Source organism: Dendrobates tinctorius, unplaced genomic scaffold (genome assembly GCF_039654945.1).
Source record: "Dendrobates tinctorius isolate UK_male_01 unplaced genomic scaffold, ASM3965494v1 ptg000358l, whole genome shotgun sequence".
Classification (NCBI taxonomy): Eukaryota; Metazoa; Chordata; class Amphibia; order Anura; family Dendrobatidae; genus Dendrobates; species Dendrobates tinctorius.
In genome coordinates, this window is record NW_027362024.1 from 608976 (window position 1) to 635892 (window position 26917).

The 26917-nt window shown below is 47.2% G+C and overlaps 1 protein-coding gene across 1 annotated transcript; it reads right to left on the bottom strand.

Moving 5' to 3' along the window:
• LOC141075495 (gastrula zinc finger protein XlCGF66.1-like) lies at positions 1 to 26601 on the bottom strand. Its single transcript, XM_073562581.1, has 5 exons — positions 26557 to 26601; positions 17451 to 17574; positions 17270 to 17367; positions 16981 to 17071; positions 1 to 827 (listed from the first exon to the last, which is right to left on the bottom strand). Exons 1-5 carry the CDS (start codon positions 26599 to 26601, stop codon positions 142 to 144), a joined length of 1044 nt encoding a protein of 347 aa, XP_073418682.1. The 3' UTR covers positions 1 to 141.
• Between the last annotated feature and the right edge of the window lie 316 nt (positions 26602 to 26917).

The window sequence follows — 26917 nt, forward strand, 5'->3', positions numbered from 1 at the left end:
TGACGTCTCTGATGTTTATTAACAGTTGATTTCCAAGTAAAATATTTCCCGCATTAAGAAAAATGAAAATGGCTCCTTCTTTATGTGACTGCTCTGATAGCGGTCAAGAAGATCCTTCTGGTTAAAATATTTCCCACAGTCTTAACAGGAAAAAGGCTTCTCCCCTGTGTGAGTTCTCTGGTGGGTAACAACATTTGATTTCTGTGCAAAACATTTCCCACATTCTAAACATGAAAAAGGCTTCTCCCCTGTGTGGATTCTCTGGTGCTTAACACAATCTGATTTACTGTTAAAACATTTCCCACATTCTGAACAGGAAAAAGGCTTCTCCCCTGTGTGAGTTCTCTTATGGGTAACAAAATGTGATTTCTGTGCAAAACATTTCCCACATTCTGAACATGAAAAAGGCTTCTCCCCTGTGTGAGTTCTTTGGTGGGTAACAAAATATGATTTATGTGCAAAACATTTCCCACATTCTGAACAGGAAAAAGGCTTCTCCCCTGTGTGGGTTCTCTGATGGGCAACAAAATTTGATTTCTGTGCAAAACATTTCCCACATTCTGAACATGAATATGAATTCTTTGCTTTAGGAGCAGTTTTTTTTTTATTGCTTCTTTTGTGACTTTGATTTTCCTTAGTAGTCAGTAGTGAATCAGAAGATGGGACCTGTTTCATAGGATCAGATGACAGATCTTTGCTGTGAATGGATGATGGTATATCTGGAGTAATGGCATTCACTTCAGTTGTATCTTGTAGGATCTCAAGAACATCAGATTTAAAAACTGAAGATGTCAGCTGTCCCTCTGATCTCCTGGTACAGTCATCTGCTAAGATAAAAAAACAATTCTTTTTTAATAAAATATCCTTGAGTTTTATATTTTTGAACATTTCTACTTAAACTGTCCATAAAAATGGCAAGCTATGTAAAAAACTTTAATTATTTACCAAGACAATGACACTTCACAGTCTAATAGAAAACCTTGTTGGATGAGCCAGTAGTGTGCGGTGTTCAACTGTTTGTTCATTCTGCCTCCCAAATATCGAATAAAAAGAAACCAATCAATGTTATGTAGGCGAAAAAAATACCAATTCTCATCTCACAAAAAACAAGTCCCCACTCAGGTCCATCATCTGTCAATGGAAAAACAGAGGTTCCCACACTATTAGTGGCTCAAAGGCTGTTGAAAAGCAACAGGTTTTCTATAAACCAATCCAGCAAAATCCGCTCTCACTTCGGAGTCTTGCAGTGTGCGCAAACAACATTTAGGATCCCTGTATTTAGCAATATTATAGTGAGAAGAATCCACTTAATTTGCGGTGTCTCCTGGAGCACAATCTGGGCACTATGTGCTGGGTAATAAAATGACAAATGTGTAATTTTCACTCTCCAACATCCACTGAGTGTTAATTTCCAGAAAGTGGCTGTGGAGTCACAATATTCACTCCTCCTAAGGATTATAACCCTCAGTGAATTAATTTATAAAATGGAATCACTTTATGGGGATTTCGACTGTTCTGTTTTTCTGTCATTTAGTTATATTAGGGATTCTGCATATGGTGTGTCCAATCTCATCTGGGATCTGTTCCTGCTGTCCAGCTGGAGTAATCTGCTCCCTACTTCAGCCAATTGGAAAGTACCACACCCTACTAAAGCGCAAAGCACATGGCCGGAATCTGCCAGATACAGCGTTGTTCTCCTCTGGTTCAGTCCTCTGTGCTCAGCTTGCGGCTTGTGTATTTGTTTCCTGCTGTGACCGTGGCCCGTTTACTGACTACTCTTGTGTCTTCTGATCCTGTATTCTGTCCTTCTGGTTCTGACCCAGCTACCTGACTATTCTTCTTGCCATCGAACACCACAGAATAGCAGATAACACCATGGTCCAAGCCTAGGGGTCCCTGTGTAATGTCAAATCCATGTGAGGGTGTTATAGGGTGATGAGCGAGGCAATCCTTGGGATATGGAAAGCAGAGAAGATAGAGCCAAGCATGTTCATGGTGGACATCTTTTGAGCTTCCAGGTGACCATGAACAGTGCTCCGAATACATTGTGTCTGCAAACTATTCCAGCAAGATCTGCATTCAAATAGCTAAATGGCACTCCTTCCCTTCTGAACACTGCCATGTGCCCAGACAGTAGTGTACAATCGTATGTAGGGTATAGTGCGAAGATGGAAAATAATTTGTAAGATCCATTTATTTTCTATTATCCTTTGTGAAAAATTCCAAACTTACCACCACATAAAGTGACACACGTCAGATAATAATAATGGGGCCTGATTAGGAACTACTGAAATGATCAAACTCCACAGTCTCCATCAGTAATAAATGAGTAACTAGTGGTGAAACCTCTCTGGCGTACGGGTCTCAGAGACTTCACAATCTATACTATTGTAAGCTCCAATATTTTCTGTCAGATGAGTTTCAAGAAGAAATATTAGGCATTTAAAGAGAACTGTGTATAAGGCCGGGTTCACACGTCCTGATATTTCCGGTACCGGAGACGTCCATGTGTGTAATATTTGTGGCAAAATGTGACAACCGTATACCGCCCGTGTGCAGTATCAGTACCACATGGGCGGCCGGCAGGGAAGAAGTGCTACAGTAAGCGCTGTTCCCCGCCGGCGGGTGCTGAAGACACTCTCATTATTCTCCTCTGCTCTGCCAACGGGGAGAATGAGGAGAGTTCTATTAAAGTCAGAATGATGACTGCAGGTGGGGGCTTTTGGGATTATTACTCCCATCAACCTACACCTGCTGCTGCTAAGTACAGTGACAGCAGGAGCGGATGATGGGAGTATTCCTCACCCACCGCCTGCACTAAAACTAAATAAATGAATGAAAATACCGGTGTTGGATCCCCTGTATTTTCTATAACCTGTCTGGCAAAACTCACAACTGGGGGCTGCAACCCTCAGCTGTCAGCTTCAGCAAGGCTGGTTATCAAGAATAGAGGGGTCGTCACACTGTTTTTTTAATTATTTAAATAAATTATTTTAAAAAAACGGCATGGAGTCCCCCCCTATTTTTGACAACCAGCCTTGCTGAAGCTGACAACTGGGGGGCTGGTATTCTTAGGCTTGTAAGGGGCCATGGATATTGACCCCCAGCCTAAAAATAGCAGCCTGCAGCTGCCCAGAAAAGGCACATCTATTAGATGCGCCAATTTTGGTGCTTTGCACTTAGGTGTTAGATGAGTATAACTGTGTTTGCTATTTTTGAAAAAGGAAAACTGTTTTGTTTTATTTCTAATAAAAGACCTTATTCTGGCTGTGTCTTTATTTACCATGTAACTATGGGGTTCGTAATGGATAAACACTTTTCCATTATTAAGGCTAGTTTCACATTTGCGATTCTGGGCGCAGCGACGGCCTGCGCACGGCCGCCGCTAAGCCCCGCCCCCTGCCGAGCCTCCTCCGGTAGCTCCACCTACCGGCGCACGACGCTGCATGCTTCCTGCGTCCCCTATCTTTATCACTGGGGACGCAGGTCATGCGCAGTCTGTTTGGCGGCGCATGGGTCCTTCTGACGGTGCGCCGACCAGCGCCGAACGCAACCTGTTGCATTTTGGTTGCGCTCGGCGCACCATCAAAAGGACGAATGCGCCGCGAAACGCAGACTGTTCATGACCTGTGTCCCCAGTGATAAAGATAGGGGACGCAGGACGCATGCAGCGTCTTGCGCCGGTAGGCGGAGCTACCGGAGGAGGCGCGGCAGGGGGCGCTGTGCCCAGAATCGCAAATGTGAAACTAGCCTAAGCCATGGGCTTGATGTCACCTGACAATACAAGGGTGACATCAACACCACAAACCCACAAACATACAAATACGAACCCCATTTCCCACAGCTACAGGGCAAGTGGGAAGAGCTAGGAAAAGCATCAGAATTGGCACATCTAATAGACATGCTTTTTCTGGGAAGCTGCGGGCTGGTTATTGTTGAATCTGTATTTGTAGTTTTCAGTTAATGAGATTCTCGTGCTTCGGGGTGGGGTTGTGGGAGTGGCTGTGGGTTGGGCTGTGGGTGGGGCCTTATGTGGTGCTCTGCGTACATATTCATCTGTATTGGTTTATGACACTGATCTGCTGTGAATGCATTTTCTGGTTCACCTCTGGCTTCTGGTGAGGGTGATGGAGCTGGCTGTGCTGACAGAGGAGTAATGAGTTCTCTATCTGGACTCCCTCTGTTGGTGAAAGGAGGTAATGAAGCTGATCTAAATGGCAGAGACCTGCCACCTGAGGAGGAGGACTGCGATTGGACATTAGGAGTCTTTGATTGGATTTAAGGCAGCCGACTCCCTATTTTCTTGCTGGTGATTTCTCCTGCCTGTGGCTTCTGGTTTCCAGTTCGGTTCCTGCCTTCTCAAAGCCAAGTTTGCTCTGCTATTGTTCATTTGAGTTTTGGTCTGGTTACTTAGTTTTTTGTGTTCAGCCAGCCCCGGCTGGGGCTGTGCTGAATTCCCATTTTTGTCTCTGATTATTTCAGTTTGTTTTTGTCCCTGATCAGTTGATCTCTTTTGCTCTGTCTTCAGAAATGTTTTGCACACACATTTGCTGTGGGTGGTGTACAACCTAAGTTTCTTTTGGCAATTACTCTGATCTGCTCCTTATCCACATTTTCCGCTAAGGTTTTTGTGGATTCAGGAGTGGCTCTGAACCTGATGGACTTGGATTTTGCTAAACGTTGTGGTTTTCCTATGACACCTCTGCGGACGCCTATTCCTTTGAGGGGTATTGATGCTACTCCTTTGGTGAAGAATAAACCTCAGTTTTGGACCCAGGTGATAATGCGTGTCGCCCCAGACCACCAAGAAAATTGCAGATTTTTGGTCTTGCATAATTTGCATGATACCATTGTTCTGGGTTTTCCCTGGTTGCAAATTCATAATCCAGTTTTGGATTGGAAATCTGTATCTGTGGTGATTTGGGGTTGTCGGTGTGCTCTTGGCAACACTCCTGTTTTCTCCACCTCTCCCCAGTCGCATGATGTTCCCGACTATTTGGCTGATTTTTAGGATGTATTTAGTGAGAGTAAGTCTGCGTCTTTGCCTCCTCATTGGAGTTATGACTGTGCAATTGAGTTGAGGCCTGGGTGTAAATTTCCCAAGGGTCGACTTTTCAATTTATCTGTACCCGAACACGAGGCTATGCGATCTTATATTAAGGAGTCATTGGAAAAGGGTCATATTAGACCATCCTCTTCACCCTTAGGTGCAGGGGTTTTTTTTGTGGCCAAGAAAGATCGTTCATTAAGGCCTTGTATTGACTATCGTTCCCTCAACAAAATTACGGTTAAATATCAGTATCCGTTACCCCTGATTTCTGATTTATTCTCCAGAGTTAAAGGTGCTTGCTGGTTTACTAAGCTTGATCTCAGGGGGGCGTATAATCTTATTCGCATCAAGCATGGGGATGAGTGGAAGATGGCGTTTAATACTCCGGAGGGACATTTTGAGTACCTGGTGATGCCTTTTGGGCTCACTAATGCCCCTTCTGTCTTCCAATCCTTTATGAATGATATTTTCCGGGACTTTGTGGATAAGTTTTTGATCATCTATTTGGATGATATTTTGATCTTTTCTAGTGATTGGGATTCTCATGTGGAACATGTTCGGACTGTGTTACGGATTTTGAGGGAGAATTCCCTGTATGTTAAGGGATGGAAGTGCCTTTTTGGTGTACAGAGGATTTCATTTTTGGGATTTATTTTGTCTCCGTCAACTACTGAAATGGACCCGGCCAAGGTGCAGGCCATTTATGATTGGGTTCAGCCCACTTCTTTGAAGGCTCTCCAGAAGTTTTTGGGTTTTGCTAATTTTTATCGTAAATTTATAGCTAATTTTTCTGGTATTGCCAAACCACTGACTGATTTAACTAAGAAGGGTGTTGATGTGCTGAATTGGTCTTCAGAGGCTGTTTCGGCCTTTCAGGAGCTGAAGCGGAGGTTCACTTCTGCTCCGGTTTTATGGCAACCTGATGTCTCACTTCCTTTTGAGGTAGACGCTTCAGAGATTGGTGCAGGAGCTGTTTTGTCCCAAAAAGATCCAGTGACGTCTAAAATGAATCCCTGTGCCTTCTTTTCCCGAAAGTTCTCCCCATCTGAACGCAAATATGATGTGGGGAATCGGGAATTGTTAGCCATGAAATGCGCATTTGAGGAGTGGAGACATTGGTTGGAGGGAGCTAGACATCAAGTTGTGGTCCTCACTGACCACAAGAATTTGATTTACCTTGAGTCGGCCAAATGCTTGAATCCTAGACAGGCTAGGTGGGCCTTGTTTTTTTACTCGTTTTAATTTTGTGGTCTCCTTTCTTCCAAGAAAGTTAAGGCAGATGCCCTTTCTAGGAGTTTCTTTGCTGATTCTCCTATTGTGACCAAGCCTACTACCATCCTAGGTGAGGGGGTAGTTCTTTCTGCCATCTCGTCCGATTTGAGACGTGCTCTGGAAGAATTTCAGGAGGACAAACCTGAGCGTTGTCCTATGGGAAAGTTGTATGTTCCTGACCAGTGGAGGAAGAGAGTGATGTCTGAAGTTCATTGCTCCGCATTGGCTGGTCATCCAGGTATTTTTGGTACCAGAGATTTGGTGAGTCTGTCTTTTTGGTGGCCTGCCTTATCTCGTGATGTCAGGAATTTTGTGCAGTCCTGTGGGACTTGTTCCCAGTCTAAACCCTGTTCTCGCTCTAGTGGGTTGTTGATGCCCTTGCCATGGATTTCAATGGATTTTATTTCTGATCTTCCTGTCTCTCAGAGAATTACTGTTATCTGGGTGATTTGTGATAAATTCTCTAAGATGGTCCACCTTGTACCACTCCCAAAGATGCCATCTTCCTCAGAGTTGGTACCCTTGTTTTTACAACAGGTGGTTCAGTTGCATGGAATTCCTGAGAACATTGTATCGGACAGAGGAGTTCAGTTTGTTTCCAGATTCTGGAAAGCTTTTTGCTCCAAGCTGGGAATTCAGTTGTCCTTCTCTGAGTTTCACCCTCAGACTAATGGGCAGACAGAGAGAACAAACTAGACTTTGGAGTCCTATTTAAGATGTTTTATATCTGCTGATCAGGATGATTGGGTCTCATTTTTGCCCTTGGCCGAATTCGCTTTAAATAATAGAGCTAGTTCTGCCACCTTGATGTCGCCCTTTTTCTGTAACTTTGGGTTTCATCCTCGATTTTCTTCAGGGCAAGTGGAATCTTCAGCCTACCCAGGTGTTGACACTGTTGTAGAGAGAATGCAGCAGATTTGGGACCAAGTGGTGGATAAGTTGTCTCTCTCCCAGGAAAAGGCCCAGTGGTTTTCCAACCGGCATAGGACCATTGGTCCCCGGTTTAAAGTGCGTGATATGGTTTGGTTATCATCAAAGAATATCTCTATGAAGGTGGCTTCTCCAAAGTTCAAGCCAAGATTTATTGGACCTTGCAAGATTTTGGAGATTCTTAATCCGGTTTCTTTTCGATTGGCTCTTCCTGTTACGTTTAAGATCCATAACGTGTTTCATAAGTCGCTGTTGAAGAGGTTTGTTGAGCCAGTAGTTCCTATGGCGGCACCTCCTGACCCTGTATTGGTTAAAGGTAATGTGGAATATGAGGTAGAGAAAATACTGGATTCTCGTCTGGCTAGACGGAGACTCCAGTATTTGGTCAAGTGGAAGGGTTATGGCCAGGAGGACAATTCTTGGGTCTCTGCCTCTGATATTCATACCAATAGATTGGGCCCATCCTGATCGACCTGGTGGCGTGGATGAGGGTTTGGCGACCCCTCCTCAAGGGGGGGTACTGTTGTGAATGCATTTTCTGGTTCACCTCTGGCTTCTGGTGAGGGTGATGGAGCTGGCTGTGCTGACAGAGGAGTAATGAGTTCTCTATCTGGACTCCCTCTGTTGGTGAAAGGAGGTAATGAAGCTGATCTAAATGGCAGAGACCTGCCACCTGAGGAGGAGGACTGCGATTGGACATCAGGAGTCTTTGATTGGATTTAAGGCAGCCGACTCCCTATTTTCTTGCTGGTGATTTCTCCTGCCTGTGGCTTCTGGTTTCCAGTTTGGTTCCTGCCTTCTCAAAGCTAAGTTTGCTCTGCTATTGTTCATATGAGTTTTGGTCTGGTTACTTAGTTTTTTGTGTTCAGCCAGCCCCGGCTGGGGCAGTGCTGAATTCCCATTTTTGTCTCTGATTATTTCAGTTTGTTTTTGTCCCTGATCAGTTGATCTCTTTTGCTCTGTCTTCAGAATATACCTGAGTGCTGATATAGGGATTTTTCCTATCAGACGTGTTGGACATCTTTTTGGCAGGGTTTTTTTGGATTGCAGACAGCAGCTTTCCTTTGCTATCCTTTCTAGTTAGTGTGGGCCCCACCGTTTGCTCATCCTATCTTTCTATCTGTGTTTGTGTTTTCATCTTGTTTCACCGACAATACATGTTGGGCGCTGTCTATTCCTTTGGGGTCTGCTCTGGGGCAGGTTAGATTTTCCCTTTTCTTTCTTTAGGCTTATTTAGTTCTCCGGCCATGACAAGGCGTCTAGGACCACCGTAGGCATGCTCCACGGCTACTGCTAGTTGTTGTGGATAAGATCAAGGGTCTGCAATCCGCTAGTTACCAACCTCTCCGGTTTTCTGGGCTTAGCATGCTTTTTGTTTTTCCTCCTCGGTGACTCATTAATAACACTGATCCTTCAGTGACCTGCCCCCTATTTTACATAAAAAATTACATCCAGAAAAATGTCACCGGTGATGGCGGCACCTGCGCAGTACCATCTATAAGTAAGAGGTAGAGGCTATTGGACAGGCGCCGCCAGTGTCATGTGAAAATTTTTTTTTCTAAGCCTCACAATAGCCACAATATTATAGGCATTATCAACAATAATATCAACACTATTATATGCATTATGTAAAAATGGGGGGCAGGTCAGTGAGGGATCAGTGACCTGTCATAAGCCAATACAGATACATATGTAATTAGAGCACCACATAAAGCCCCGCCCACAGCCACGCCCCAGAGCACGAGAATCTCATTAACTGAAAACTACAAATACAGATTAAACAACAACCACAAGACGGATTTCACCACCAGGTATCAATGCAATCAGTATAACAGCGCCGACCTGACAGTGTCTGTAGGTTACTGAGCACAATCCTGCTGACGGGTTCCCTTTAAATTTAGATCTTAGACATTTGGAAGAGGCAATGGAGAGATTTTTTTCAAGACTATCAGGGAGTTACAGACTCACATTAGGCAGGAAGGCCGATCCCACCACAATCAAACTATCATACAGAATGAGCAGGTTAAAAAAAGACATAGAACAAAAAAAATGTTATATCCCCAACAACAACGTATGTACTAGGGGTGAACACTAAACTGGAGCTGCCCTCATTTATGGTGGACCATTGGAGCTACTATGAATCCTGACCAGAAGAGGAGAGAATGTATTAGCGCCACCATTTCAGGAGAGATTGTGCAGTAATCTGAATTCCTTAGGATGGAAAACATAATGGAATTCATGACGTTTAGTAAATCTATGAAACCAGGGCTGGAGCCAACACATCTCCTGCAGGCGGGAATAAATGTATATTACAGCCCTCAGCCACGCACAGCTTAGAGATCTATCAGGGCACAGGTGGAATGTTTGTCCTGTTGATTATCACAATCCTCCTTGAAGTTAGTTTGTTTTAAAAGAAATTGAAATTTCAGGCTAAAGGGAAACTCTGTTATTGTACAGAAAATTGACACTTACCGTATTTTTTGAACGATAAGACGCACCTAGGTTTTAGTGGCGGAAATTAGGAAAAACAAATTGAAGCAAAAAATGTGGTCAATTCTGTACTTAATATCCCCTATCCTGGTATATATGGTCCTCACATCCCCATTCTGATACACATGGCCACCTCATCCCCATCCTGGCATGCATGGCCTCATCCCTATCCTGGTATGCATGGCCCCTCATCTCATAGAATCGTAGAGTTGGAAGGGACCTCCTGGGCCATCTGGTCCAACCCCCTGCTCAAAGCAGGATTCGCTAAATCATCCCAGTCAGATGTCTGTCCAGCCTCTGTTTGAAGACTTCCATTGAAGGAGAACTCACCACTTCTCGTGGCAGCCTGTTCCACTCATTGATCACTCTAACTGTCAAAAAGTTTTTTCTAATATCTAATCTGTGTTTCCTCCCATTCAGTTTCATCCCATTGCTTCTAGTCTTTCCTTGTGCAAATGAGAATAAAGTTGATCCTTCTACAATGTGACAGCCCTTTAGATATTTGTAGACAGCTATTAAGTCTCCTCTCAGTCTTCTCTTTTGCAAACTAAACATTCCCAAATCCTGCAACCTTTCCTCATAAGACAGGGTTTGCAGACCGGTCACCATTCTGGTCGCTCTTTTCTGAACTTGCTCCAGTTTGTTGATGTCTTTTTTAAAATGTGGTGCCCAAAACTGGACACAATATTCCAGATGAGGTCTGACCAAAGAGGAGTAGAGGGAAATAATGACTTCACGTGATCTAGACTGTATGCTTCTGTTAATACATCCTAGAATTGCATTTGCCTTTTTTGCTGCTGCATCACACTGTTGACTCATATTCAGTCTGTGATCTATTAGTATACCCAAGTCTTTTTCACATGTGCTGTCACTTAGCCCTATTCCTCCCATTCTATATATGCTTTTTCCATTTTTATTGCCCAGATGTAGTACTTTGCATTTCTCCCTGTTAAAAACCATTCTGTTAGTTGCTGCCCACTTCTCCAGTTTATTTAAATCTTTTTGAATCCTCTCTCTCTCTTCTCTAGTATTAGCTATCCCTCCTAGCTTTGTGTCATCAGCAAATTTAATCAGTTTACCCTCAATTCCTTCATCTAAATCGTTGATAAAGATGTTGAACAATACAGGGCCCAGGACAGAGCCCTGTGGTACCCCACTTGAGACATTCTTCCAACTGGATGTGCAGCCATTTACGACCACTCTTTGGGTCCGATCACTAAGCCAGTTATGAATCCACCTAACAGTTGCCTTGTCCATTCCATACTTAATCATTTTTTCAATAAGGATTGTATGAGAGACTTTGTCAAATGCTTTGCTGAAGTCAAGATATACTATATCTACAGCATTTCCTTGATCTACCCAATCAGTGATACCGTCATAGAAGGAAATTAAGTTAGTCTGACATGACTTATTAGTTACAAACCCATGCTGACTCTGTTTAATCACTTCATTCTTATCCAGGTATTGACATACATGTTGTTTAATAATTTGTTCAAAGATCTTTCCTGGTATAGAAGTCAGACTCACCGGCCTATAGTTACCTGGGTCCACCTTCTTCCCCTTTTTGAAGATAGGAACAACATTTGCTCTTCTCCAGTCTTCTGGCACTTCTCCTGTTCTCCAAGAATTTTCAAAGATTATAGAGAGGGGTTCAAAAATTTCTTCTGCTATCTCCTTCAGTACTCTGGGGTGTAATTCATCTGGACCTGGAGACTTGAATTCATTTAGGTTAGCTAAGTGTTTCCTCACTATCTTTCTGTTTATAGATATCCTGGATTCTTCTATTCCCTTAATAGGACAGTGAATAACAGTTGATGTTACATTTCCTTTCTGAGAGAAAACACATGCAAAATAGGAATTTAAAAGTTCAGCCTTCTCAACATCCTGTCTTACCATTTCATCATTTTCATCCTGTAAAAATCCTATAGCATCTTTGACTTTTCTTTTACTTTTGACATATCCCCAAAATCCTTTATTATTGCTTTTGACATCTCTTGCAAGCCTCAATTCATTTTCAGCTTTAGATAATCTGATTTGTGCCCTGCAGGTTCTGCAGACAGCATTATATTCTTCTTTAGATATGCCTCCCTCTTTCCATTTTATAAACATTTTTTTCTTCCTTTTTAGCATGTGCTTAAGTTCTGTGTTCATCCATCCTGGTTTCCTTAACTGCTTCCTATTCTTCCCTCTTTTCGGAATTAACAACTGTGCTTTGAGAATTTCATTTTTCAAGATTTCCCATCCTTCCTGGACATTTTTGTCTTTAAGGATATCCAGCCATTGGATCCCTCCAATTCTCTTTCTGAATCCCTTAAAATCTGCCTTTCTGAAATCTAACCTTGACGTCTGAGTCTTCACAGGTCTTCCGCCTCTAGTTATCCAAAATTCTAAAATAGCATGGTCGCTACCTCCTAGGGTCCCAGCCACTTTTACCTCCTCAACCATTTCCTCCCAGTTTATAAGGATTAGATCCAAGGTAGCAGTTCCCCTTGTTTTCTCCCTTACCTTTTGGAAGATAAAGTTGTCAGCAAGAGAGGATAAGAATTTCCTTGACCTGTTAGTTTTGCCTGAGAGAGATTCCCAACAAATGTCTGGATAGTTGAAATCTCCCATGACAACTATGTCATATTTTTTGGAGAACTTGGCCATTTGATGCATAAAGAGTTCATCCATAGCTTCAGCTTGCACAGGCGGCCTGTAGTAAATGCCTACAATGGTGTCCTTTCCGTTGTTCTGTCCTTGTATTCTTACCCAAACAGTTTCCACAGAACTCCCAGTCTCTGAAGCTTCAATCTCTGTGCAGATATACGCGTTTCTAACATACAATGCGACACCCCCTCCTCGTTTATCAAGTCTGTTTCTTGCAAATAAGTTGTATCCTTCTAGTCTTGTATTCCAATCATGTGTATTGTCCCACCAAGTTTCAGTGATTCCAATGACATCATATTTCTTTTCCTGTGTTAGTAGTTCCAATTCTCCTTGTTTGTTGCCCATGCTTTGTGCATTAGTATAGAAACATTTTAGTTTGTGATTGGTTTCTCTTTCTCCAATATTTTTATTAATTAGATTCTTTCGTCTTTGTTCTTCCTTTCCACTTCTAATAGCAGAGTTCTCAATAGCATTTGTCAGGTGTATGGCTTTTTCTGGTCTTTTGCTTCCCTTCCCATGTTGTTCTAGTTTAAAGCTCTCCTTACAAGTGTAGCAAGGCGACTTCCAAATACATGCTTACCAGTCTTCGTAAGGTGCACCCCATCTCTAGCAAGTAGTCCATCGTATAAGTAGTTCACTCCGTGATCCAGAAATCCAAATCGTTGCTGACGGCATCATCGACGTAGCCAGTTGTTCACCTGCAGAATCTTATTCCACCTCCTTGTTCCATGGCCATCCACTGGGAGGATGGAAGAGAAGACCACCTGCGCTATCCAGTTCTTTCACTTTCTTGCCTAAGTCTTCAAAGTCTCTGCAGATGGTTTCCAGGTCGTTTCTTGCGGTGTCATTTGTCCCCACATGTAGTAGCAGGAATGGGTAGTCATCTGTAGGTCTGAAGAGTCCTGATATCCTGTCAGACACATCTTTAATTTTTGCACCTGGAAGACAACACATTTCTCTTGAAGTTATATCCGGTCTGCAGATAGCGGCCTCAGTTCCTCTCAACAGGGAATCCCCCATGACCACCACTCTCCGTTTCTTCTTCACAACATTTTTCTTTCTCCATCCAGGAGGACTCTGAAGGCGTACAAGGTTGCTGCTTGTTAGCAAAGTCTTATCCTGATGTATTTCTTCATTGTTTTCCTGCGTGAGAGCCTGGTACTGGTTTCTGAGCAGTATGGGTGCTGACTGCCTCCTGATCCTCCTGCTTCTCTGGGTCACATGTCTCCATTTCTCTGTTTCTTCAGGTGCACTTCGAATTTCTTCTCTTTCTGTAACATGAAGAGATAATTCTGCTCTGTCCAAGAACTCTTCACCTTCCTTAATGATCTTCAACGTAGCTAACCTCTCTTCGAGATTTTGCAACTTTTCCTCCAACAGGGACACAAGCTTGCATTTGTGGCATGTGAAGTTTGGCTTTTCCACTGGTAAATCTGTGAACATGTAGCAAGAAATGCAGCTCACCAAATGGCTCCTGGCCTCTTCCATCTTGAGATTTCTTAAAAACGATGAAAGATGAGCCCAAATTTTTCCGATTTCCTCTTTTCAGCTGCAACGGCCAAAACCCAGTGATCGTTGAGCTCGCGGAGACTCTTCACTTATCCCAGAAGGCACTGGGAATATGCAAATGATCTCCTCAAGACTCTTCCCCTAGTATGCATGTATCCCTCATCCCTATCCTGGTATGCATGACCCCATCATCCCTATCCTGGTATGCAGGGCCCCATCTCGTCCTGGTATGCATGGCCCCATCTCGTCCTGGTATGCAGGGCCCCATCTCGTCCTGGTATGCATGGTCCCATCTCGTCCTGGTGTGCATGGCCCCATCTCGTCCTGGTATGCAGGGTCCCCATCTCGTCCTGGTATGCATGGTACCATCATCCCTATCCTGGTATGCATGGTCCCATCCCTATCCTGGTATGCATGGCCCGTCATCTCATCCTAGTATGCATGTATCCCTCATCCCTATCCTGGTATGCATGACCCCATCATCCCTATCCTGGTATGCAGGGCCCCATTTTGTCCTAGTATGCATGGCCCCATCTCGTCCTGGTATGCAGGGCCCCATCTCGTCTTGGTATGCATGGCCCCATCTCGCCCTGGTATGCATGGTCCCATCTCATCCTGGTGTGCATGGCCCATCTCATCCTGGTATGCAGGGCCCCATCTCGTCCTGGTTTGCATGGTACCATCATCCATATCCTGGTATGCATGGTCCCATCCCTATCCTGGTATGCAGGGTCCCCTATCTCCTCCTAGTATGCATGGTACTATCATCCCTATCCTGGTATGCATGTCCCCATCCTTATCCTGGTATGCATGGCCCTGTAGGAGGAAGGACCGGAACAATAAAGGCAACAGTGTGGGAATGCCACTAGTGTGGCAGGGGAACAGAGAACCTGACCGGGACAGACCTGTGACCTCTGCTGCAAAGGGCGAGTCTGATATAAAAAGGGGGGTGCGCTGGAACCTGGGGCTTCTGGCGGGAAGACAGGAGGTGCAGCAGAGGAAGGTTTGCTCCCTCCCTGCGGATAACACTACTGACGACAAACTGCGCTTGTGTGCGCACCCCCCAACATCCAGCAACAGCACCAGTGACCACTTACTGCTGCCGGATGCCGACCCTACGCGACTGCAGGCAGGAAGCGCTGACCATACTGTGCAACGCTTAACAGCAGACAGTGTAGAGTGCATGACTCCCGTCGGAGACTTTCACTTTACATCTGCGGCTGCGGCCTTGATACTAGAACCCTCCACCTCATCTGGACATACAGCAGCCCACCAAAAGGTCCCGGACTCTTCTTCGCCGCTAAGAGACAGCGCCTCCGGTACATCGAGGACCGCTTCCTCAACGTGACGCGGCGTCTGCGGCGCCATCGTGGAATCTTTCAACCACCTCCCTTCGGACAACAGAGTCTGATAAGTTGAACCCTACCGTTTTTTCCTCTCCCGCCGTTAGCAATTCTTTTTTTGTTGTTACCACTGTTGACAGCTGAAGTCAAGCTGTCACTGCATAATACTGAACTTCCACATATTTGCCCGCCCAATACTTCTGTGCATCTTGTATATATTAACTCCCTGCATGGAGAAAGCGTTGTTATCTTTTCCTCTGGGTATATAAAAACACCCATTAACACTTGCTCTGTTTTCTGCTCGTCACTGCATCCAACGCACCTGCTGGTAGCCTACAGCCCCATCCCGTCCTGGTATACAGGGCCCCATACTTATAAGTGGCCCCCACCCCCATTCCTATCCTGGTATGCATGGCCCTATCAGAAAACATTAAAAAAACAAACCATTACACTTACCTACCCGGCGCTCCCTTGCAGCCTCCTGCTCCGGTGCCAGCAACTGCTTTATGCTTGTAAGCAGCGCTGAGAACAGTGAGAATTCATGAATATTCATTTCTCTTACGTAGTGGCACACGTGACCGCCAGTAGCAGCAGGAAGCCGGTGGCTGACACTGCGCGCTACTGAAGAGCAATGAATACTCACTGTCCTTTGTGTCCACAGTCCTGGCAGCTGTGCTCTGCTTGTGAGCAGTACATGACGTCCCTGCCATGCGCTGCTTACAAGCATATAGCAGTTCCTGGCACCAGAGCAGGACGCTGCGAGGGAGCACGGGGTAAGTAAGTGTAATGATTTGTTTTTTAATGTTTTCTGATGGGGCCATGCATACAAGGATTTGGATGGGAGCCAATTATAAGGATGGGGCCATGCATACCAGGACCGAGGTGGGGGGTGTAATCAGATCAAGATACTATTATTAAAGAGAAATGAATATTCATTGCCCTTCAAGCCCATGGGAGTGGAATGCAGTGAATATTAATTTCTCTTTAGCAGCGGGAACAGGAGTTAGCCGCAGCCACCGGCTCCAGCCTCCTGTGACCCGATGCTCCGCCGATGCCGTTCCCCCACCTACCCATCATAGCCAGAGTCGGTACATCCGGACTATAAGATGTACCCCCCATTTTCCTCAAGCATCTTATAGTCCGAAAATTATGCTACTTTTAACACAAATTGAAAAGTCAGGATAAAGAGAAACTCTGCTGTTATTGTACAGAAATTCACACTCGGCCTCACTGCACATTTACTGTTGTCGATCATAAAAGGGAAGTTTGGCCAGAAAGACTGGACCTGGTCTTGTAGGGACCATGAGACATTCAGCAGCACAGAAGGGAGAGAAGATTCATCCGATAAGATCTCAGGGATCTAGGAAGCCAACAGCATCATTACCCTCCGCTTTCTCTTACAGGCCCATCATAATATTTTTCTTCAAGGGATTTTCTAACCTGTCAGCACATTCTACGTACGCTGTCATTAGGCTTTATAGTTACAGATCTGGGCAGGTAACGGTCAGCGTCTCCTAATCACAGGGGTTAGGTGGATCCTCCAGGTTGTAAGTTCTATAGAAAAGGGCTTTCAATGCCCAAAGTCATTTGAACAATTTTGGGTGGAGGAGAATGTTGAGGTCTAGAGGCAAAATGGTGATCATGGTAATACGGCTGGACTACACCACCGTTAAAGCAGCCACAGCCGGTGACTGAGAGGAATCTGTGACTTCTCTGCATTCAGTGGTTACTACTCACCTGGGTAGTCATATGTGGGAATCTCCTCTTTACACCGCTCATCACCCCTCACATATGTCTCTGTAGTATTAATATGGGTCAGATCTTCTCCCTGAAACAAATATTGTAAAAGTCACCGACAGATAGAGAAGTCCCATCTATGATCAGCTCTAATCCTGCCATCTCCACCGCTCTCATTACACAAGTATAAAACATATAATACTGGTGGATAAAACAAGACTGAGCACAAGACCTTCACAGCCGTCTACACATCATAGGGGAGATCTCCTGACACCTTCTCTCCATCTACCTGATGATCCTGAGGAGCACTGGGATCTTCTTGGTTACAGTCCTGTGGAAGAAGAGGACGGGGACATCTCTCTGGTGTTGTCCTCTTACTGGATAGATCTGGAGGAAACACATACAGGGACTGAATTCATTCTCTACATACAGATAATTATAGGCCGTGTGTATTTAGTCCTGTCTATTACCTGGTGATGTGAGGGGCTGGGGAACCTCCATTATGACGTTCTTGTGCAGATCTCTGTGTCCTTCTAAATACTCCCACTCCTCCATGGAGAAATAGACAGCGACATCCTGACACCTTATAGGAACCTGACACATACAATGATACCGTCATCCCCCCGATCCCTTCATAGTGTTACTGTATAATGTCACAGCATTCCCAGCAGTGTCACCTCTCCAGTCAGCAGCCCAGTCATCTTGTAGGTGAGGTCTAGGATCTTCTGGTCATTGATGTCCTCATGGATCAGGGGGTGAGGTGGAGGCCCCGTGATTGGGCTCAGGGGTCTTCCACATCCCTCAGACACAGGGTCCTGAAAGCGATCACTAGAGGTCTTCTTCATCACTGTGTAATCCTGGTTATGGAGAGACACATTAATAAATCTCACTACAGACATTTCCAGAGTCCTCACCTCTCCAGTTCTGTCCATCTGTTATTCCCATAGATAAGAATGATGTAATGTGACGTCATCAGAATCTCTCACCTCTCCAGTGAGACGGAAGAGGATCTCTAGGGTGAGGAGTAATATCCTCTCCGCCATGTTGTCTCTGTCCATATCCATCCTTGATGGGGAAATCAGGAAAATTCTCTTTTGTAGAAGATCTTCACTGAGAGGATCCGATATTGTAGAGACCTGAATGAGAAGAAGATGATCCGATGTAACATCATAAGAATCCTGTGTAATAATACAACGACAGCTGCAATCTGCAGAGTCGGGAGATATGACTCTGACAAATATATATATACATACATACACATATCTATCTATATATATAATTTCACCAAAAAAAGTAAGGACTGCAGCACTCACTGATCCATATTGAAAGTCCGTAGTTTATTTGTAGCAAAAGTGTAAAACTTCATGGCCGGGAGGCTGAAGAAAGGAGTGAGCAAACTCTGACGACGGCCTAACAGCGCTTCCACGGGTCAGCTATATATAATCGTCTAATTCTGTCTGTCTGTAACGGAAATCCCGCATCGCTGATTGGTTGCGTCTGGGGACATCACTGAAGGTGGAGGAAGATGGCGCCCGCAGCAGTCCTCCACTGAAACTTCAACGATGTGCCCTGCCTTAACTTGAGCAGAGGGCGAAAACCCCCCGGTCAGCAAGGGGCAAGCCTAAGGCAGGACGCAGATGCTGTTCAGAAGGAAATCTCCACACCGCCCGAACACCGGGTAGCGGTGATGTCACCACAGAGTAGGAAGATGGCGCGTGCAGCAGGCAGAGACGGAACCTTCACCAGCGGTGTGCCCATGGAAAACAAGGTCAGATGAGGGTCCAGCCCCCCAGGTCTGCAAGGGGCAATCCCAAAGTCGATCCCAGAAGCTTTTCCAAAGCAATTTTCTACACTACCCGAACATATATATTTGGCAGAGTCATAACTCACGACTCTGCAGATTGCTGCTGCCGTTGTAGGCCCAGACCAGATGGTATAGAGATGAATGAGGGAGACCAAAGTTCAAAATAGACTTTCCTTTATTTAACAAGACCTTGATGAGAAGTATACACATTGTTAGCGAGGGTAGTCTGGAGCCGGAAACTCCAGGAGTGGACCCTCTGGACCGTGGCACCGAGGGGCCCCGGGCGAGCTGCCAGGTGGAACCGACCCCTATACAGGGACCGTTAGGAGCAGGCCCAGGGGTTCGAGTACCACGGTAGCCGGTACTGAGAGGGGCGGCTCAGGATGGACCGGAGTAGGACTGTGGGACAGAAGTATAGATGACGGAACAGGAACACTGGAGGCAGGACTGGAGTAGGACGGCAGGACTGGAGTAGGATGGAACAGGAACACTGGAGGCAGGACTGGAGTAGGACGGCAGGACTGGAGCAGGATGGAACAGGACCACTGGAGGACGGCAGGACTGGAGTAGGATGGAACAGGAACACTGGAGACAGGACTGGAGTAGGATGGCAGGAACACCGGAGACAGGACTGAGAGGCTGCTGCGGAGAGCAGGCAAGAACGGAACTGCAGGAGCTGAGAGCACACGATGCAGCGAGGCCAGTGTGCTTGGAAACACAACAATCAGGCACCTCCCACAGGGGGAAGCGGCCTGATATGCTCCTGTCTGGTCTGCCATTGGTCAGGGAGGTGCTTCCAGGTCAGGGCATAGCCAGAGCACAAGAAGCTGGAGGGAGGCGCGGCCGCGGCCTATGGCGCATGCGCATTGCATGCAGGGATGCCGCCGACCGCGCACCTGCCAGAGGCGACCTACGTGGATGTCGGGCAGCGGGGGGCTGTGGCGTGGGAGCGATGGCCGGGTGAGTACGCAGGGACGGTGTAACAGTACCCCCTCCTCTAAGTCGCCCTCCCCGGACATTAGCAAGAAATCTCTTGAGGATACGGGGAGCATTGATATTCTCCTGAGGCTCCCAGGATCTCTCCTCAGGACCAAAGCCCTTCCAGTCAACAAGGAAAAATGTCCTACCTCTAACCTTCTTCATGGCGATAATGTCCTCCACTTCAAAGACATCATCGGCACCCACCGGCTGAGGACCAGAAGCAGGCAAGGAATGGAAGCGATTCAGCACCACAGGTTTCAGGAGAGAGACATGGAAGGTGTTCGGGACCCGGAGCGAAGCAGGCAACCTCAATTTGTAGGCGACTTCATTGATACGTCCAAGAATTTCAAACGGACCGATGTAGCGTGGCCCCAACTTGTAAGAAGGCAGTTTCAACCGGATGAATTTGGATGAGAGCCAGACCTTGTCCCCAACACGATAGGGTGGAGGATCCAATCTCTTCTTGTTGGCAAAGTTCTTCATCCGATCAGCGGATTTCTTGAGTGACGTGTTGGTCTCGGCCCAGATCTTGGAAAACTTGGAGGACAAAGGGTTGGCCGCGGGTACCTCGGAGGCAGGAGTTATCGGAAGAGGAACACCAGGATGTCTGCCGAACACAATGAAAAACGGAGACTTGGCCGAGGACTCACTGGCATGGTTGTTGTAAGCGAACTCTGCCCAGGGAAGTAAGTCAACCCAATCGCTCTGGTGTGCGTTGGAGAAATGACGTAGGTACCCAGTCAACGTCTGGTTGGTGCGCTCCACCTGCCCATTGGACTGTGGATGGTAGGCTGAGGAGAAGTCAAGGGAAATGTTCATGAGCATACAAAGCGATCGCCAGAACTTGGAGGTAAACTGAACCCCTCGGTCCGACACTATGCGTTGAGGTAGTCCATGGAGTCTGAAGATTTGGTGGACAAAGACTTTAGCCAGCTCCGGAGCCGAGGGAAGAGCGGGCAGAGGGACGAAGTGGGCCATCTTGGAAAAACGATCCACCACCACCAAGATGACTGTGCAGCCAGAAGAACAGGGGAGGTCTGTTCGAAGAGACATTTCTCAATCTTCGCATACAGGCGGTTCTCCCGAAGACGCTGTAACACCAAGCGGACACTCTTTCTGTGGGACAAGATATCCGGCGAGAAGACGAGGATGTCGTCCAAGTATACGACCACACAGGAGTACAAGAGGTCCCGGAAGATCTCATTGACGAACTCTTGAAACACCGCAGGAGCATTGCAGAGGCCAAAGGGCATGACCAGGTACTCGTAATGGCCGTCTCGAGTGTTGAAAGCCGTCTTCCACTCGTCTCCAGCCCGGATGCGGACCAGATTATAGGCTCCTCTGAGGTCCAGCTTGGAGAAGACCCGGGCTCCTCTAAGACGATCAAACAGCTCCAGAATGAGTGGAAGGGGTACCTGTTCTTAATGGTAATTTCATTCAGACCCCTATAGTCAATGCATGGCCGTAGAGCTCTGTCCTTCTTTTTGACGAAGAAAAACCCGGCTCCCGCGGGTGACGAGGATTTCCGTATAAAACCCTTGGCAAGGTTCTCTCGAACGTATTCGGACATAGCTGTGGTCTCAGCGGGAGACAGGGGGTAGATTCTGCCCCTTGGGGGAGTTGAACCAGGAACAAGTTCAATTGGGCAGTCAAAAGGCCGGTGTGGAGGAAGGACCTCCGCTTCCTTCTTATCAAAGACATCGGCGTAGGAACTGTAGGCTGGAGGAAGACCCAGAAGGTCTGGGAGCGGCCTAGGAGCGGCCACCAGGTGGACAGGAATCAGACAGCGAGCTTGGCACTGGTGCCCCCAGCGGAGTATCGCCCCAGAAGACCAATCGAGGACAGGCTGATGAGTCCTTAACCATGGGAGACCGAGTAGAATGGCATGGGAGAGCTTAGGCAAAACGTAAAAGGCTATCTTCTCTCGATGTAAGGCACCAACTTGCAACTCCACTTCCTCAGTGACCAAGGTGACGGTCACCTGTAGCGGTTTGCCATCCACCGCGGCAATCTGGAGAGGGTTAGATAGGGCAACCACGGGAAATTGGTATTTGTCCACCTCTTCTGGCCGAATGAAGTTACCTGCCGAACCCGAATCCACGTAGGCCACCTCGGACCCACGTCTCTCCCCGGAAACCAGAAGCACAGAAATAGTAAGAGGTTGAGAGGGACCATCGTCGCCTAGGGAGGCCTCTCTTACCAGACCTAGGCGGAGGAGTTTCCCTGTCTCTTAGGACAGGTGCGGATATAGTGCGATGAAGCTCCGCAATAGAGGCACAGACCTTGTGCCCGCCTCTCTTGCTGACGTACCTCGTGAAGTTGAGACGGTCAATCTGCATGGGCTTGACTGACTGAGGACTGGCAGAACGGATGCAAAAGGGGACTGGCCTGGTGAATCTCCTCTCTCTCGCTGACTCCCGAGCGCGCTCCTGGAAGCGTAGGTCAATGCGGGTAGCCAGCGAAATAAGGTCCTCTAATGAGTTCGGGGTCTCTCGACCTGCGAGTTCATCTTTTATTCTGCCTGAAAGACCGCGCCAGAACGCCCCTACCAAAGCCGTGTTATTCCAGCCGAGCTCGGAGGAGATAGTGCGAAAGCGAATAGCGTACTGACCGACCGTGAGAGAACCCTGATGTAGATTAAAGAGTGATTCAGTGAGGACAGCTAACCGACCCGACTCATTGAAGACCCTGCGAAAAGTATCCAAGAAAACCGGAAGACTCGAGACAACGGGATCGTCACGTTCCCAGAGGGGATTCAACCAGGACAGGGCCTCTCCCTCCAGATGGGACATAATGAAGGCTACTTTGGCCCGGTCAGAGGGATATTGCTGCGGCAACAATTCAAAGTGGAGACTACACTGATTTAAGAACCCCCTGCAACGCTTAGGATCCCCAGTGAAGCGAGGCGGGGTGTTGGGAGAGCTGTAGGAGCGGGGGGAGGAGTCAGAGCTGCGGCGGCAGAACATAGGGCCGACAGGCGGCTATCAAAGGAGGCCATGTGAGACAAAATATGACGCTTGGGTATCTTGTTGCTGGACCAGCTCCTGTTGAAGACTGGTCAGTAACGTGGCAGTTCCAGGATCGGTCACCTGCAGGGCCGACAAACGGGTGTCCATGGACTTCATGATGGACATAATGCGTCCCTGATTTTCCCGCAGGAAGAGTAACTCTTTCTGGGTGGCAGCTGTGGTACCGGCGGGATCCATGGCCTGATTGTACTGTTAGCGTGGGTAGTCTGGAGCCGGAAACTCCAGGAGTGGACCCTCTGGACCGTGGCACCGAGGGGCCCCGGGCGAGCTGCCAGGTGGAACCGACCCCTATACAGGGACCGTTAGGAGCAGGCCCAGGGGTTCGAGTACCACGGTAGCCGCTACCGAGAGGGGCGGCTCAGGATGGACCGGAGTAGGACTGTGGGACAGAAGTATAGATGACGGAACAGGAACACTGGAGGCAGGACTGGAGTAGGACGGCAGGACTGGAGTAGGATGGAACAGGAACACTGGAGGCAAGACTGGAGTAGGACGGCAGGACTGGAGCAGGATGGAACAGGACCACTGGAGGACGGCAGGACTGGAGTAGGATGGAACAGGAACACTGGAGACAGGACTGGAGTAGGATGGCAGGAACACCGGAGACAGGACTGAGAGGCTGCTGCGGAGAGCAGGCAAGAACGGAACTGCAGGAGCTGAGAGCACATGATGCAGCGAGGCCAGTGTGCTTGGAAACACAACAATCAGGCACCTCCCACAGGGGGAAGTGGCCTGATATGCTCCTGTCTGGTCTGCCATTGGTCAGGGAGGTGCTTCCAGGTCAGGGCATAGCCAGAGCACAAGAAGCTGGAGGGAGGCGCGGCCGCGGCCTATGGCGCATGCGCATTGCATGCAGGGACGCCGCCGACCGCGCACCTGTCAGAGGCGACCTACGTGGATGTCGGGCGGCGGGGGGCTGCGGCGTGGGAGCGATGGCCGGGTGAGTACGCAGGGACGGTGTAACACACATCAGATGGCAGGCACAACACTTTATTAATGCTTCTTCTGCATTATGCAGTCAGGAACTTTCCGGTGACATGCGGCAGTACATAACCTTTGTTATAAGCCACAATAGTGCAGCAAACCTGAGCTACTGACCTCTTCCTGCTCTGTGTCTCCGCTATGCTCCCTGCCTGGAATCCGAATTCTTACTGCCATTATATCTTTGCTTTCCTTCAGAACGTACTATCTGATGTCTCTCTCCTGGCACACAACACCATATCAATTCAGGAGGACGGCAATCAGATAGACCAAAGGCCTGGATTTCTCACTTTCTATCTGACTCATCACAAGGAAATTGTTCTCCTGTGTGGCCATGTAGCTCAGTATGAGGTCTCCCACACAGTATGACGGCCCCACAGCACCTCACACAGTATTATGGCGCGAGATGAGCAAATATTTCAATGTTCGGTTCAAGATCGCCGAATTTGCAATATTTGCCGATTTAATCGCAGAATATAGCGGAAAATGCACAGCACAAAAGCCGGTGTTTCCCAAGCTGTGTGGCAGTGTGGTAAACACTGATGTAGCGCTTCTGATTGGTGGTAAAATCATCCCTGCCGGTCACAGAGCCGCGGTTCACACACTGTCAGAACACAGCATGACCGCTCAGCTGTGATCGGAAGTAAAAAGTTTATCTCCGGTCACTGGTGTCACCTCTAATCCTGCCATCTCCACCGTTCTCATTACACAAGTATAAAACATATAATACTGGTGGATAAAACAAGACTGAGCACAAGACCTTCACAGCCGTCTACACATCATAGGGGAGATCTCCTGACACCTTCTCTCCATCTACCTGATGATCCTGAGGAGCACTGGGATCTTCTTGGTTACAGTCCTGTGGAAGAAGAGGACGGGGACATCTCTCTGGTGTTGTCCTCTTACTGGATAGATCTGGAGGAAACACATACAGGGACTGAATTCATTCTCTACATACAGATAATTATAGGCCGTGTGTATTTAGTCCTGTCTATTACCTGGAGATGTGAAGGGCTGGGGAACCTCCATTATGACATCCTTGTACAGATCTCTGTGTCCTTCTAAATACTCCCACTCCTCCATGGAGAAATAGACAGCGACATCCTGACACCTTATAGGAACCTGACAAATACAATGATACCGTCATCCCCCGATCCCTTCATAGTGTTACTGTATAATGTCAGTCTGTCATTCCAAGGATGTCGTTCTAAGGATAACATCTGAAATATGCCTGAAAATGACTCCCTGCTATAGATGCTTCATTATTATTATTACTATGCTTCACTATTACTATCACTCTGACAATCGATCTGCTTCATCCACAGGTATGTGTTCTGGCTGCAATACCATCATCACCCATCTTTCCGAAATCCCAATCACCCCAATATCTGTCTGCTATCTATGGTATGTGTTCTGGCTGCAATACCATCATCACCCATCTTTCCTGAACCCCAATCACCCCTGTATCTGTCTGCTATCAATGGTATGTGTCCCGGCTGCAATACCATCATCACCCATCTTTCCGGAACCCCAATCACCCCTGTATCTGTCTGCTATCAATGGTATGTGTCCCGGGTGCAATACCATCATCACCCATCTTTCCGGAACCCCAATCACCCCTGTATCTGTCTGCTATCAATGGTATGTGTTATGGCTGCAATACCATCATCACCCATCTTTCCTGAACCCCAATCATCCCTGTATCTGTCTGCTATCAATGGTATGTGTCCCGGCTGCAATACCATCATCACCCATCTTTCCTGAACCCCAATCACCCCTGTATCTGTCTGCTATCACTGGTATGTGTTCTGGCTGCAATACCATCATCACCCATCTTTCCTGAACCCCAATCACCCCAGTATCTGTCTGCTATCTATGGTATGTGTTCAGGCTGCAATACCATCATCACCCAGCTTTCCTGAACCCCAATCACCCCTGTATCTGTCTGCCATCACTGGTATATGTTATGGCTGCAATACTATCTCCCTTTGCATTTCCTCTTGTGACTTTAATTAATCGTCTCCTGTGTCTGCATCCAGTCTCCCTGCTGCACCTCCCTTTCTGATCACACCTGGGCCCTTTCATGTGCTGTTAAGTTAGTATAAATTCAGACTTAGAGGTCTGTCTGACCTCGGTCTGTCGTTGCAAGGATGTCTTCTAAGGATAACATCTGAAATGAGCCTGAAGTGACCAGAAGGTACGACTAACCGCTGCATTTACATGTTCTAAATTTCTTTTGCCTTCTAAATTACTCTCACCATGCTGACATACGCACTAACAGTTTTGGCTCCACTACTCACTCTCCATCGCTATCTGCAAACCCCAGCACCTGCTAACCAAATAATACTCTCTCCTTCCCTCTTGCCTCCCCACCTGACCTCCTCTGCTGACCTGCTCCTCGACCTCAGAGCTCTCCTAATAAAATACAAAACAAGCCACCAACCCTCCTTCTCCCATATGCTCTCCCTTTCTCTGCTTCTCCTCACTGCTGGTGACATATCTCCCAACCCTGGACCCCCACAGCCCATACCTCCCATCATTACCCCCTTCTATCATTTCCAAACCAACACAAACACCAGAAATCTTTCCCACCTCAAATCCGTGCCCTTGACACCCACCACCCTGTTTCCACTCTTTGGATCACTCTGGAATGCCCGCTCCGTCTGCAATAAACTCCATGTGATTCCCAACCTCTTTACCTCTCGTAATTTTTCCTTCCTTGGCCTCACTGAAACATGGCTGACACCCTCCAACACAGCCTCCCCTGCTGTGCTAGGTTACGGCGGCCTCCACTTCATCCATACTCCTCGCCCTGGCCACAGACATGTCGGAGGAGTGGGCCTTCTCCTTTCTTCCAACTGCACCTTCAACCCAATCCCACCTCTTCCCTGCCTTGTCCTCCCCTCTTTTGAAGTCCACTCTGTCCGCATCTACTCTCCCTCCAACCTCCAAGTGGCCGTCATATACCGACCTCCAGGCCCGACCACTGCCTTCATTGACCAATTCTCCACCTGGCTCCTTCACTTTCTCTCCGCTGACATTCCCACCATCATCATGGGTGACTTCAACATCCCCATTGACACCCAACATTCAGCAGCCTCCAAACTCATGTCCCTTACTTCATCTTTTGGACTCACTCAGT

Excerpts from the sequence above, each read along its gene's own strand:
- LOC141075495 (XM_073562581.1), bottom strand. The coding sequence starts at position 26,601 with ATGTCTGTGGCCAGGGCGAGGAGTATGGATGAAGTGGAGGCCGCC. Across the intron at positions 17,575-26,556 it reads TGGATGAAGTGGAGGCCGCC|GTTCCTATAAGGTGTCAGGA; the intron begins GTAACCTAGCAC and ends TGTATGTGTCAG. Across the intron at positions 828-16,980 it reads TCCCACATATGACTACCCAG|CAGATGACTGTACCAGGAGA; the intron begins GTGAGTAGTAAC and ends TTTTTATCTTAG.